General features: G+C 47.1%; 1 protein-coding gene across 2 annotated transcripts; it reads right to left on the bottom strand.

The window, feature by feature from the left end:
- Positions 1-500: 500 nt before the first annotated feature.
- On the bottom strand, positions 501-5,777 carry LOC142761755 (amblin-like). 2 transcript variants are annotated; one of them, XR_012884371.1, is made up of 4 exons: positions 5,598-5,734; positions 2,954-3,142; positions 1,733-1,915; positions 501-979 (listed from the first exon to the last, which is right to left on the bottom strand). XR_012884371.1 is itself a non-coding variant. In XM_075867212.1 (4 exons), exons 1-4 carry the CDS (start codon positions 5,736-5,738, stop codon positions 906-908), a joined length of 501 nt encoding a protein of 166 aa, XP_075723327.1. In that variant the 5' UTR covers positions 5,739-5,777; the 3' UTR covers positions 717-905. The 2 variants fall into 2 exon arrangements, 1 of the variants encoding a protein (XP_075723327.1); XM_075867212.1 differs by having other exon boundaries at positions 717-979; positions 5,684-5,777.
- Positions 5,778-14,559: the final 8,782 nt, after the last annotated feature.

The raw sequence follows: 14,559 nt of genomic DNA on the forward strand, positions 1-14,559 counted from the left end.
ATGTAGTCCCTTTATTGTCGCAATCTTTTATTACCACATGAATTGGCGTGTTTCTGTAAAACAATATATATATAAATATATATACATATATATATATATATATATATATATATATATATATATATATATATATATATATATATATATATATATATACATATATATATATATATATATATATATATATATATATATATATATATATATATATATATATATATATATATATATATATATATATATATATATATATATATTTATATATATATATATATACATATATATATATGTGTGTGTGTGTGTGTGTGTGTGTGTGTGTGTGTGTGTGTGTGTGTGTGTGTGTGTGTGTGCAGTACATCTTTCGTATAGGAACAGTAGCAACGGAAGTGTTTATATTTCGTCAGTTTCGGCTAGAGTAAGGCCTTCATCGGGAACAAGGCCGAAACTGTCGAAATACACTTCCGTTGTGACTGTTCTTACGCATATAGGAGAGAGACAGATACGCTAACTTCTGTATTCAGTAACATACAATATTACACGTTTTGGCTAAAGGAGAAAGTGTAGAAAGCAAGGGGAGGAAAGATATGAAAGGTCCACTGTAGACGATCGCTCGGTTTGCTACCCGACGTTAGGGGTAAGGGAATGGAAGGATGGAGAGAGTGAGCACTACACGCGCACGGAACATTCGACATCTGGGCCAGCGTTCACAAACTGCATTAGTGCACGAATGACTTTTATATGTCATCCATGGAGTGGCAGGCATGCCGGATCGAAGGTAAGTTGGATAGTCCCTTCAGACCAGCACGTGTGAAGAGTTTGTGATGAGACGAACGTAATACGGTGGTGCGGTCGAAGTCGGGGGATCTCCTTGGCGTTTTTGAAAAGAGCGGCGCAAAGAAGCTTGTCTATTTCGGCTTCTTCGGTAGGAAGTCTTCAGGGTTCGGTACAGCCCGAGAACAGGCTTCTTGGGAATTAGCATCTGTAGAATAAAGAAAGGCTTTAACAGAATACACTGGGGCAGATATTGTGCATAAACCGCGCGATAAGCAGCTTGCACGAGTCCATTTACCATTGAGTAATTGATTTGTGTCGGCTTTTTGGCGCTCGAAGAGTCTGTGTCAGAGAACAACAGTCAAGCACGACGTCGATATAACGAACTTTAACATTCCACTTGTCACAACCTCATGCACACAAAACACCGCGTGTTTTAAACCTCGATATAACGAAGCGTGTTATCGGTGGTTTCAATCGCCGGTAACATGCTACGAAATCTCAAGCAAAGGCAAAGTTGTCTATTGAAACACCGGAGCAGAGGGAGGCAATATCAGCACGTTACAGAGAGAAGTTTACCAAGCGTGAGAGAATGCCGATATCGAACCTATACTGCAGCTGCCGTCCGTGTGCATAGTTTTTTTGTGAAACCGAGCCAAACGTGTACTTTTTGCTCGTGATAACTGGGTTTACAATAGCTAACTATCAGCCAATTTTCGCTGAGTTTTTGGGAGCCCAACAGTGCAGCCACGTAAGCGACTACCCATATAGTGTCCGCGGACCTTGTGATCGTCTCCTGAACACGTATCGCAGCCAATGCAGAATGTACGGTTTGCAAAAAAAAAATGCCATAAATCTACACGTTCCTCGCGCAGGCCGGATCTATACTGGAAGCCATAAAACAGCAAGATACCCTTGTTGTTTTTTTTAACGATATTTGACACCACAAGCAGACACTTACTGGTGCAACTTTTCGTGCAAGCTTCACAGGATGGGAAGCTGTTAGCGCCGACGGAACAGTTAGCGCTCAGAATGCGAGTGCAGAGGCCAGCGGCGAAATTGAAGTACCATGTATTTCTAGACCCCTTGTGGCATGGTCCTTGCTTTGGCACCACGCTGCAGGAAAGTTTCTGCCTCTCCGGCGCTGCAAACACGATTAGGTCAATGGTAACGTTGTTGCGAGAGGTCAGTAATTAGTTATGCGTCTATTCACTAGATGCGTCCGACAAAGCTATCTAAATTCTTGAACGTGAGTTTATTGAAAGCTAGTTGTTTGGCCAGTTGGTAATTCGTCATATTATGAGTAAATTTATACTGCAACTAAGTAATCTCTATAGAAACACCCCCACATCCAGGTTAGCTTCCACTCAAAACACACACAACACAGCACTGTGAGTGTGTTTCTTGTGAGGAAGCCAGTGTGAATGTGTGAGTGTTTCGAGAGATTACCAAGTTTGCGCTAAATTTACTCACAATATTATTTAACGCAAGGTTTCTCGGGAAAAGGAATTCTTTTTAGTTAAAAAGACATCTCTCAGGCCCGACAAACGTGCATTTATTATGAAAATCACGCTAATCTGTGGTTAATTAACGAATATCGCGCCTATCAGCTTTTCAATTAACGCTTGGGACTATTTTCAATTAACGCTTGGTACATATATTGCGATTCACGAACTGTAGCCGTTGTTTTTTCAATGCATGCACACTATAGGATAAAATCGCGGATTTTGGAATAAAGCGCGGATTTCAAGAGATGTGTTGGTCAGTTGCGAATTTCGAACCGGTGGTCACTTGAGCGCCGATCGCAGGCATTGGTTTGAGACCAAAGAAAATGAAACAAGCAGAGGAAGGCAGCGAGTTAGATGGAACGAAGAAATTTGATTGATCCTTCGATTAATTCATTGTTGAAAGTCAGAGCTCTTTTCTATCCTTGTCTTTTCGCTTTTATCGTTACGCTGTAACTACTAGGTTGCACTGTTCGTACATTAAGTTTAGAGTTACTGTATATGCTATACCTTTACCTAACTCTAATTAAGTTATGTTCTATCAATTTTTCCAAGTTTCCACGCTGCACACCGACGGCTATGGACAACTATACACCACAAAAATCTCCTGTTGCTTGTGAGTTCACAGCAGCTCTTGCGATAAGCGACAATAAGTGCGTCAACTCAATTGTACTTACGTAGGCACACTTTCTGGCACATTCTTTCCGAGGCAAAGTGGTCATTGGCTCCACCACATCTTCCGGAGAGGTACATTTTACACGTTTGCAACGCGAAGTCGAAGAACCAAAATTGCGCATTTCGCCGGCACGGGACTCGTAAGTTCGTCGGTATTTTGCTGCACCTGGCCCCTTTCTTTCCTCTAGCGGCTGAAACAAACGAAAATACGTATCTTTAAAAGACACTTGTTTGTAGGATTTCCCAAGACGCCCTGTGAACTTAGTGGCTGACGGGTCTTCGATGTCCTCTCTTCCGACCGCTCACCGATCGGGGCCCCGTCTGCGAACTGCTCTCACTGTTTCCACTTTTTTTTTTACTCTTTTACTCCCTCCTTATCCCTTCTCTTGCGAACCACTACTGAGGTGTCGCACTTTGCCGCAGAAAGTTGCGGGGTTAACTTAGCATTTTTTTTCCTCATTTAAGATCACTTCCCCCCTCTCCCTGCACGCACGCTATAGTGCGCAAGAGGAGCATGATCATTGATGGTAGAGCAGACTACAATGAATCTGTCATACCAACAGACTACATCATACCAGTAAACTACCATCATGCTACCATACCAACAAGCCCAAATCACCTCTCTCATCGCATGAGGAGCTTCTGTGAACTCATGTATAATGAACCAAGCATTCACATTCTTGCAGCTTGTAGAGCTTACAGGGGCTAATTAATATTTAATGAAGCGCGTTTGCCCCTCTGAGGCTAACAGGATGCGACGGTGTAGCCATCACTCTTGACGTGTGGAAGCACCGGGAAGTCTCTATATTGCGTCGACAAATCGAACACGGGATGTCGCTGTGGGCAACGTTTCGACCACGGAAGCTGTGTCCATGGGACATTCATCTGCCCTTCTTACAACAATGTTCATTATGTTAATCATGGTTGCGGTGCTACACATTAATCGTGGTTGCGGTGCTAACCCAACTTTTTTTACAAAAATTACATATGTACTCTAACGATACAGGTGTCACGTCGGGTTGGCGCCAATTGCAGTTAGGCAACATCCACTGAAGTACTTGGTCTACGCAACAATATCCAGGGATCCAGGCCTACCATCCTTGCAAGCACAAGTGCTACTTTTCAGCCTACAGCTTCCGATGTTGGTAATAACCATGTTGCTCTTGGAATCGTTCATCATCATCAGCCTGGCTGCGTCCACTGAAGGAAAAAGACCTCTCCCATGTTCCGCCAGTCAACTCGGTCCTGTGCTTGCTGCTGCCTATTTATACCCGCAAACATCTTAATCTTATCTGCGCACCTACCTTTCTGTCTCCCCTTAACCCACTTACCTTCTCTGGGAATCCAGTCAGTTATTCTTAATGACCAGCGGTTATCTTGCCTACGCACTACATGCCCGGCCTCTTTTCAATATCAACTATGATATCCTTAACCCCTGTTTTTTCCCTGATCCACTCTGCTTTCTTTTTGTCTCTCAACGTTACACCTATCATTTTTCTTTCCATCGCTTGCTGTGTCGTACTCAATTTAAACTGGACCGTCTTTGTAAGTCTCCTGGTTCCTGCTACGTAGGTAAGTATCTTTATAAAACACGTGCGACTGTTCAACATACAAGTCTGTGCATACAACATTTGTACATATGTTAAGGGTCCTTTCGTAATGTTGAGCTCGGCATCCAAATACAACAGAGTCATCCGCATGCTTCACATGACATCGATATTCCACCGGGATCTGCAGACTTTCTTTCTCTTTTTCTTTCATCTAGCATCAATGCTCTCTGATAAAGTAAGCGTACATTATTATTATAGGTAATAACATCCGTACCCAGAACGCTGTTTTCTGCCTGAATCAGCTTGGCATCTTTCATGTAATTCGCCGCATTTTTCTTTCATCTAGCATCAATGCTCTGTATTAGAGTAAGCGTACAGTATTATTATAAGTAATAACGTCCGTCCCCAGAACGCTGTTTTCTGCCTGAATCAGATTGGCATCTTTCATGTAATTCGCAGCGTTCGTCAGCCACTATACAGCCGGAAATTAGGGTTAGGAATTCAATTTTTTGCCAATAGAAATTCCTCCAAAATGTGCAATTCTCACATCATCTTTACGCGTTGTACAGCAGATAGCTTCAATTCCGTGATAAACGCGAAATATTTCGATGAAGCAGCCATAGCAAGTGGACTGCTTCTCTTTTTTTTTTCTTCGAGCCTGCATAGCTCAAAGAAGTATCTGATATATGTCAAATACTCATAGTAAGTATAGACCATATAGATGCCTTACTTATTTTTTTTGCAAGCTGGCTATTTTCTATACAGAGCAAGTCAAGCAAAAGCAATATGAGTAGCTACAAAGGCTATAGTTCGTGTTGCATCTTGGTTAAACGTGTTTCTAACCGTATACAGGGACAAAACTGTACACACCAAAAATACAGAGCACAGACTGACAACTACATTTTGTAAGTCTGCATTCTCTATTTTTCGTGTGTCCAGTCCATCCCTGTACGGTTAAAAACGCCTTTACCCAAGAAGCAGAGCATCATTTTGGGGTCAGCTGCTGCTTGTATACAGTGCTCTTTGCAGAAGACCAAAAGAGCATGACAGTAGAAACGTATACAGAGAGTATTTAGAACATAAAGCAAAACCTTACCCACTTGGTAAACCAAAACTTCGTTTTACAGTAAGAGATAAGTACGTTTGCACTCTTCAACGACCACAAAATAAATTGCAACGTACCGTAAACGTAGAGCACACAGGCGAGCACAACGAGACAACACGCTCGAAGTCTCATAATAAAAGTAATGCTCCGAGCAGCTGAAATTACAGCTTCAGCATTCTAAACTATTGACAATACGTGCTTCTATTGTCACGTCATGTGCCCCTATTGTATTGTAAATTCGCTTTAGAACGGCATTTCACTGGCGCATTGTATTGTTCCCTTGTGATTCAACGCGTGGAACAGAAGTTATAAGTATTGAAGCTTCCACACCTGTTCGTTTCCAGAAGCCTGTATATGCGCGTGTTTCTTCAAATGATAATATACGGTAGCGCAAACAAAGGACATGGACAAGAGAAGGCATATTCAAGACAACACAGCGCTAACTTTCAGCAACAGTTTATTACTCGCAGGTCCCGCTAGCATATCCACTCCACGACATCATACGTCACATGTGCATAGCTCTCACAACCATAAATTGTAACCTACGAGCATGCATCAACACATTACAACACTATATGCAACTAGTTTTCTTTTTTCTAGTGCATAACCATGAAACGTTCATCGTGAAGACATGTAATCAAGTTCTTTATTATTACCGTAGCAATTACATGGACACTCTCAGCTAGATCTTGCCGTCGATGTGGGAGTCGCCGTCACTCACCGTATATGTTTGCATGTTTATATATATGAAAACGCAAGAAAAAAATAATCCAAAAAAGACTCCGGAGTGCGGAATCGAACGTGGGACCTTTGAAACGTGAGTGCGAGGCATTAACCACTGAGGAGCACATCATTCAACGTTCAAACGGCAAGTTATTTATATCTACTACTTACCGCTGGTGACCCGCATCTCGGGGAGGGGGGAACAATGCTGTTTTCAGCATTACCAGCAAGATGGCGCAATGAGCAGCGGCCGCTATTCAGGCTCACCTCAGTTTCGGCTTCGAGGATTTCGACCACGGTGTCGTAGAATTCGCGGCCGTCCACCTGCGTCGCCGCCACATAGTGAGCTTCGTCGAGATAGTTTTCAAAGTCTTTAGCGTCGAGCTTCATCGGTGCGCCCAGGAGAGCCGCTGAACCGAGCGCCAGCAGGGCGCACAGCACTGCGACAGCTGTCGCAATGGACAACTTCATTGTGTTCAATCCGTTCCGCCAGACGAGCCACTTGATGGAAGAAGTCGTCTGCGGACTCCGCAAAGTCGCGTATACGGACCTCCACCACAGGCACAGCGGTGGGACGGAGGCTCAATCAACGCGCAGCTGACAGCAAAAACTGACGCTTTCGCCACAGAACCTTCACTTTCCCAGTGTTTATGCTTTCCAGCGGCTGCGCACGCAGCGCCACCTACTCGCCTTTCAAGTTTCAAACCTTTTCCTGCGGAAGAGAGTAGCGACAACTTTGCAAACTTGCCTCCTCCACCTCCTCTTTCGCTTCCAACGCTGCGTTGCCTCTCTCTGCACACTTCTTATGTTATGCGGAGAAGCCGTCACGCATCGTCGGCTCTCGAGATCGGTAAATGTGTAGAAGACAAAGACTGACACAGCAAACGAGCACATTGGTCTCCGTCCTCGTATTTTGCGCACTTGTGTCACGTCACAGCAGCAAGCCCATGCATTAGTCACATGGGCGTCTGGACAAATTTGCAAGCACCCTACCCCTCCCCTCAACGTTGCCCTCGCCGGAAGTTTTGGATATATTACATTATATGCAGTAGCAATAAGATACACATATTGGTAAGCATAACCAGTGGCTGCATATTCGTGTTAAACGGCCTTCTGCATTGAATACCCTGTCGGTCTCGTTATGGCCGGCAATGGGGCGCCCACTCTCTTACACCCCCCCCCCCCCTTTTCCTGCGGATTCTGTCTGCAGCTCTGTTTTCCTTCTCTTTTTTCTCGAGTAAGTATGCTCTTGTTTTCTTTAATCATTTTCCGACAAAAGCGTCGACGTGTAATCGTTAAATGAAGTGTACATAAAAACGTTGATACCATATATCCCACGTTTTCTTGCCAAAAAGCTGCGTCACAGGTGCAAAAATACAGACTCAGTATCAGTCATTGTAACAAGCGCCAGCGAGCAATCGCATTCAGGCTCCGATGACAATATTCACTTGCAAGGCAGGCTAACGGGCTGCCTCGAATATATGCTTTGTCGGCTCGACAATGGGTTGTCCATTCACAAAACTACAAGCCTCTATAAGTTTGTTTCCGTGTTGAGTCATTTCGCTGCCAAGAATTTAATGGGTTGTGTGCCATATATTATTAGAGTTAATAGAGTCACACGAATTTCGAGCATCCCCGAAATACACACGGAAGCTGTTATCTGACCCGCACAATTTTCGAACGTGTTAGTTCGCTGAGAATGGCATTGCCTTTCGGGGGAAAGTCCGCTCAAAGGGCAATACACTAAAAATATACACTATATATTTGTTTTGACTTCGTCACTGAGGCAAATCATTTCTTCCAACACAACAACGAAACATATCATACAACGCTGCAGAGTTTTCCACGGCGTCTGCTGAAACAAGTGAAACAGATGACGCATAAATCAAAAATTATTTCACCAAAATTACAAACGTAACTGAAATAAAGTTCCGCGGAAAATAAACGGATCGCTCTGCCACAAAGATGGCGGCGCCCGGCTCATGAGTAACGCTAGGGTGGCTAGTAACGCGTGGCGAGTAGAAAGCCGCCGGCAGGTGGACGACCCGACTTCCCGCGCACAGCCTCCGTGACGACGCGTCAGAAAGCGTCCAGGATCTCGGAGGACATGACAAGCCACCCTAGACGCTTGGTTTGGTGACCGATCCCAGGAAGACGACGCTGCTGGGGTCCTTGCCGAGCACCAGAAACAGGAAGGGTCGGTCCACCGTGAACTCCAGGTTGCGGCCGTCCGCACAGTCGGCGATGGGCGGAAGACCGGTCAACCGCGCCTCACTTCTCGCCGCCGCCGAACGCAGACCCAGCCGGAACACGGCGAAGTGCTTGGCGGCCGACACCTTCAGTTGTCCTGCAGCGCCTGTTTCGCATAGAAATGTTAAAGATTGTAAAGATGGCGAGCTGAAGAATGCATACATTGTAGGCATTTTTATTATGCTGATATTCTTCATCTGTACATTACCATCAACATAATGCTTTCGTAATGCATCCTCATCGCTGTCGTGTATGATCATTGTCATTCCGAGTGGATCGTAGCTGTTGGTCATCGGGATCTTGACCCAAATAAAGGTAGTCTCAGCCAGAACCTCATAATAAGTATATTTCTCACTCTTTTGACGTCTCTTCAACCCCCATTTCGTAATGGTCTGCAACGGCGTATACGAGATATGGGCGTAGGAAAGGGGAGACAAAATAGGCGCTTGCCCACTCCCCTGTACCACCCCTTTAAAATGCAAAATAGTTTTGCACCCCTAAGACAAAGCCCTGCTACGCTCGTCGTTGAGGTGCTGTGTCGAACAATAATAATAAAAGGTGGGGTTTTCTCATCCAAAAACCACCATATAATTATGGAAAAACGCCGTAGTATGGGGCTCCGGAATTTTTTTTTCGATCTGGCATACGTGCACTGACATGGCACAGCACAAGGGTCTGTATCATCGCGCCTCCATCAAAATGCGACCCCCGCGGCGGGGATCTAAGCCGCTACCTTCAGTTCATCAGCCGAGCACCCTAGCCACTGATTCACCGAGGCGAGTGCGGTGCAATATCTTATGAGCGAGATACGATTGCTGACTGAAATAGACTACTACATAAGCACCAAACAAAGATTGTGAAAATCACTTAAGGATGCACATTCTTGCAATTTCCAGTTCTTCACACGTTTTCGAATACGACGTGACCACGCCAGAATGAAAAGAACAACCACGCATTCGTTCAATCTCAATTCGAAGAATAAATTGAGATTGTAATGCGCCTACCATAAAAATAGGGAGATGGGCAGCCATGCACCCGCTCGCAGTACGACGATACAAAGAAAGCCGTGCGGATTCCCCCGGACCAGGAGACGTTTTTGTTAGCTGAGAAGATTTCTTTCTATTGTCCGGATTTTCATGCAAGTAGTACAGTACGAAAGTTCGTATCTTGAGTTACTGTGTATGCCCCCTTGCTCCCTGAGAGAGCGTATGCTGGCCATTTATTAAGCTTTCTGCACCGATTGCCACGTGGCCATAAAATTGAAAAATGATCATGACGATTACATTTGGTTTCATCATTATCCGTTTACTCTTCTTGTTTCCGGCTTAAAATGTTGAAAACTTTTCATCGACAGACGGAGAGTCGAAACTCGAAAAGGGACGTACCTGCTCCGGTCATGTCGCAGAAGTCCGCCGCGTCTCCGAACGCGTCCTGAACGCCCATCGCAGGCAGAAGTCGAGCGAAGTCCGTGGCACAGCAAAGCCTCAGCCTCGGCAGCGTCACATCGACGAGACCCCGCTGCTCAAGGCGGTCCAGGCATTCCATGATCTTGTCCTTGGAGAGACTCCGCTCGAGCGACGCGAGTCCGCCGAACGGAGAGTCCGGCAGGAACACGACTAGGGACTCCAGGAGCGACGAGTTGTACGGGATCTCGAGCACGGTCGCCGCGATGTAGTCGCACCTGGGACACCGATGAATCGAAATGAATGAGAAGACGAATGACGAGAACGTGGACGTGAGCGCGTGGGTGGCGTAAGGTTTTCAACGCAGTGTCCCCTCCTCACGCTACTGGAAGAGTCCAAAGAAAGACGAGTTTCTCATTGGATGCAAAAACGAAAATGAAGCAATGACGTGCTGCACACAACTGACAACCTTTGGTCCCTGCCTTTCCGGGAGCTAAATTGGGGAGTAAACGATTCTACGAATTGCAGCAGAATCGAAAGTTGGGCTAGTTTGGTATAACTGTCCGTTCAAGTGAACGAATAAACACTTTCTTTTTTGCCTGCACAGGCATGCGTTGTTTTTTTTTTGATTGCCTGGTTATGTATTCTTCCCTTTTTAATAAAATGTTTAATTGCGAGAAAGCGCTTGTCCTCTCTTTCTTTCTGTTTATTGGTGCGCTTGAACAGACAGTTATACCATTCTACGAATGCAACATTTGGGGTCCTCTGCGAAAAGTATTGCCAAAATTTGCATAGCCATAACCTGAGCGTCGGACGATGCTGGGACAAATTCGAATGAGTAAATATAGGTGTTTCATTCCGGCGCCTGGCTTTAGATGTGATTATGAGTCTGGAACGCCCTTGATCGGTCGACAAACCACTACGAAGAGTAAGATATCGCGGAATGAGGCCTTAAAATGCGGCGTGGCAGTACCGTGGACAGGATGATTTCATGGTTTGACTATGACAGGAATGCCATATATCGCACAGGTACGGTAGTGGCGTAGCCACGGGGAGGGGTTGGGGGATTAGGCTCCTCCCCCACCCACTAAAACTTGCATGGGATGCATAGAAGGTGAAGGACTGATCCCAACATTAAACGTAACGATGTTTATTAACGTTGTAGCAACAGCAAGGCAAGCGTGCCGATGCTGCGCTCGAACATTTAGAGAAACAATCATTCAAACCAAGCTTGGTAGCTTGGGTTATATAGCCGTCTGTGGCGACGTCCGCCTCCGGTGAAAGAACATGCAGTGGCGCTGTCCGTTATCGGACGCGCGTGTTGCAGCAAGTGGCCGTGTCACGCTGGGCTTATCAGTGGTGAGACAAAGGATGCACAGAACTGTGCGCAGTGGTCGCCATATCACACCCCCCCCCTTCCCCCTCACGGAGTGCAGAGCCCTCAGGGTCTGTAAAGATTGGGAGGCGTACGAGAAGTCCTGGTCGTGTCGTGAAAGAGCGGCCTGCGATGTCGGTGGCTGTGGAATTCGCATGCCTGAGGAAGGAGTGGCGCTGCCCGGTTCGTTCACCGTGATGTATGCGGGCTTGAGTCGGTCAATCGAGACGCGGACGTCATTCCCGTTTAGGCGCAGGGTAAAGGTCTTGTCACGATGTACTACTAGGTAGGGCCCGCTATAGGGTGGCCGCAAGGGCCAGCGGACGATGTCGTCGCGGAGGAAAGCGTGCGTGCACGATGCCAGCTCCTTGAACTCAAAAGGTGTAGGCTTGCTGTGGCGGGCGGCAGGCGATGGGCGTAAGGCAGCGATTGTGCGCCGGAGCCGAGCGACAAAGTCGGTAGGGTCTGACGTCGTAGTGCTAAATGGCAGAGCTGCGAGAAATTCAGCTGCGAGACGGAGTGGTTCTCCGTAGACGAGCTCTGCTGGCGTAGCGAGGATGTCCAGCTTGAAGCTGGCGCGAAGTCCTAGAATGACAGCCGGGATGGCCTCGAGCCAGGTTGATTCCAGGTGGCACATAATGTCTGCCTTGAACTGTTGGTGAAAACGCTCGATCATTCCGTTGGCACAGGGGTGGTAAGTGGTGGTCCTCAAGCGTTCAAAACCGATAGTATTACGCTTAATTTTACGCGAACCCCTTTGGGCCCAAATGCAAGACCACGGACAGCGTGCGAACGCTCCCGGGCCTGTAAACGTATCGGGGGTAGAGGCGCAGAAGTGTATGCCCAGACGCCGAGGAACCTGAGACGCTGCTGCCACGAAGGTCGTCATGTGCTGTGCGCGAGAACGCGGTGAGCTCGTGGCTCATTCGCACCTGGCTCTTGAGTGTGGGAACGCCGGTGGTGTGATCCGTGGCGCGATCAGTCGCGTGATCGGTGGCGTGACCAGTGGCGTGGTAGGTGGTGCGAACACAAGGTGTTCCATATTTGGTCATGTCTGGAGGCGCCTGACGTCACACAAGCGTCTGGAACCCTTTAAAAACGCGCAGGGAGAGACTGGGTGAAGCAGTCTGGATTGAGACTCTGCCGGAACTCTGCTCCTCGGCTTCTTACCTTTGTTTGTAAACTTGAATGTCCACTTTGGTCTAACTATGTAGTATTAAACTCTTTTGATTTGCTGTTCTGCGCCGTCTCGCCGGTACTTCCCTTCTCGTCGGTCCTGATGCAAGTTACGAGCACAACCTGCTGACGGCGGCGGTCAAGAGACGCCCGTAACAACTGGTGGCAGCGGTGGGATGCTGCAGTCATTTCGACGACTCGAGGGTTGAGCTGCGACACGGATCCACGAGCCGTCTCTGAAGTGGTTCTTGAGAGAAAGGAAGAGAAAAGTGAGCCCCGTTATTGTCTGCTTCAGTGAGCGACACCACCACAGAGCTCACAAAGGGATAGGGGTAAGGAGGGATAAAAGGGTAGAAGTAAAGGTATAGGAAAGAGGAAGAAGAAGCAACAACAAACTGAGGGGATAGGAGAGACAGGAAAGATGGAAGAACGGTCACTCGTCTGCCAGGCCGCAACCAGATGCAGTGTTTGCGAGGGTCTACGCGGAATTCTTGGCTGTTGAGTGGTGAGTGCGGGGCTTTGTCTGCTGAGTTTTGCCAGGCTTTTTCAGTGGGGAAGCGTAACTGGTAATTCGAACTATTGTTGTCGCCAAAATGGGCTGCGGCAAGATAGTTGTGTACAGTAGGAAAGGTCGCACTGAACACAGCCATGAATTTGAAGTTGCTGCGTAAAACGGAGTTATTACAGCTTGCGACGGAGTTGCGTTTGGATGTTTCTGACGCACTCCGGAAACCAGAATTGATCGAGGCTATTAGTGCTCTGGAGGCTGAGGAAGATGAGCTGACGGAATGCCTTGAGATAATCCGAGAAAGGGAAGCCGCAAAAAGACAGGCAGAGGAGCGTAGAGAACAGCAAGAGAAAGAGCGTGAGGAAAGGGAGCTCGAATTAAAACGACTCGAGTTTCAACGTTCGAGAGAGCGCGAGGAACGCGATCACGCGCTCGAGTTAAAGCGACTCGAGGTTGAAATAGAGCGCGTGCGAACGGCAGGGCAGAGAAGCGAGGCAAACAGTGCAGGGGTGCACATATCGCTCAAAATGACAGAACTAATTCGCCCTTATAAACTCGGAGAGGACATTGGGTTGTTCTTGGTGAACTTTGAGCGGACGTGTGAGAAGCAGGGGTTCTCCCGTGAGTCGTGGCCACAGCGTTTGCTCACACTCTTACCTGGCGAGGCAGCAGAAGTAATCGCTCGTTTATCCAATGAGGAGGTCGACGATTACGATAAAGTAAAATCCAGTTTGCTTAGGAAGTACAGGCTCTCCGCGGAGGCATTCCGGCGGAAATTCCGTGAATTGGAGAAAGGAAGGAGTGAGTCATACACTGAATTTGCCTATAAACTGAAGTCAAACATGGTGGAATGGCTAAAGGAGGAGAAGGCCTTCGGTGACCACGCAAAGGTTATTGAGTGTTTTTTACTAGAGCAATTCTACAACCGGTTACCAGATAACATTAGGCATTGGGTGCAAGACAGGCCAGATGTTAGCTCTGTAGCCAGAGCCGCAGAGCTAGCAGAGGAATTCGTCACACGTCGGGCTCGCGAAGGCAGTGACAGTGGTCGAAAAGGGGGTCCCGATTTTGGGTTCAAGCCAAAGAGAGGGCCTGTGAAAACGAAGGAAGAGCCTGAAATTGGGAATGCCCGAACCGTAAATACGTCGGAGTCGAAACGGAACACCGAACCTGCGTTAGAACAGCAAAGGAAGCTAGAAGCGAGGAAACCGTTCCTTTGCTATAACTGCCATAAACCCGGTCACATTGCGGCGCACTGTAAGAAACCAAAAGTTGTGTTTCTATCCATCAGTGGTAGGGACGAGAATATCGAGCTTCTCGAACCTTACATGCGCGACCTTGAAGTGAACGGGAAGCCATGCCGCGTACTGCGCGATTCTGCGGCTACGATGGACGTAGTTCACAGCTCGTACGTTGAACCGCAAATGTTCACGGGTGAGTGTGCTTGGATCAAGCAGGCTATAGAGTCGTGTAGTGCATGCCTTCCCGTCGCAAAGGTAACTATCAAAGGCCCTTTCG

This window comes from Rhipicephalus microplus, chromosome 6 (assembly GCF_043290135.1).
Source record: "Rhipicephalus microplus isolate Deutch F79 chromosome 6, USDA_Rmic, whole genome shotgun sequence".
Taxonomy (NCBI): Eukaryota; Metazoa; Arthropoda; class Arachnida; order Ixodida; family Ixodidae; genus Rhipicephalus; species Rhipicephalus microplus.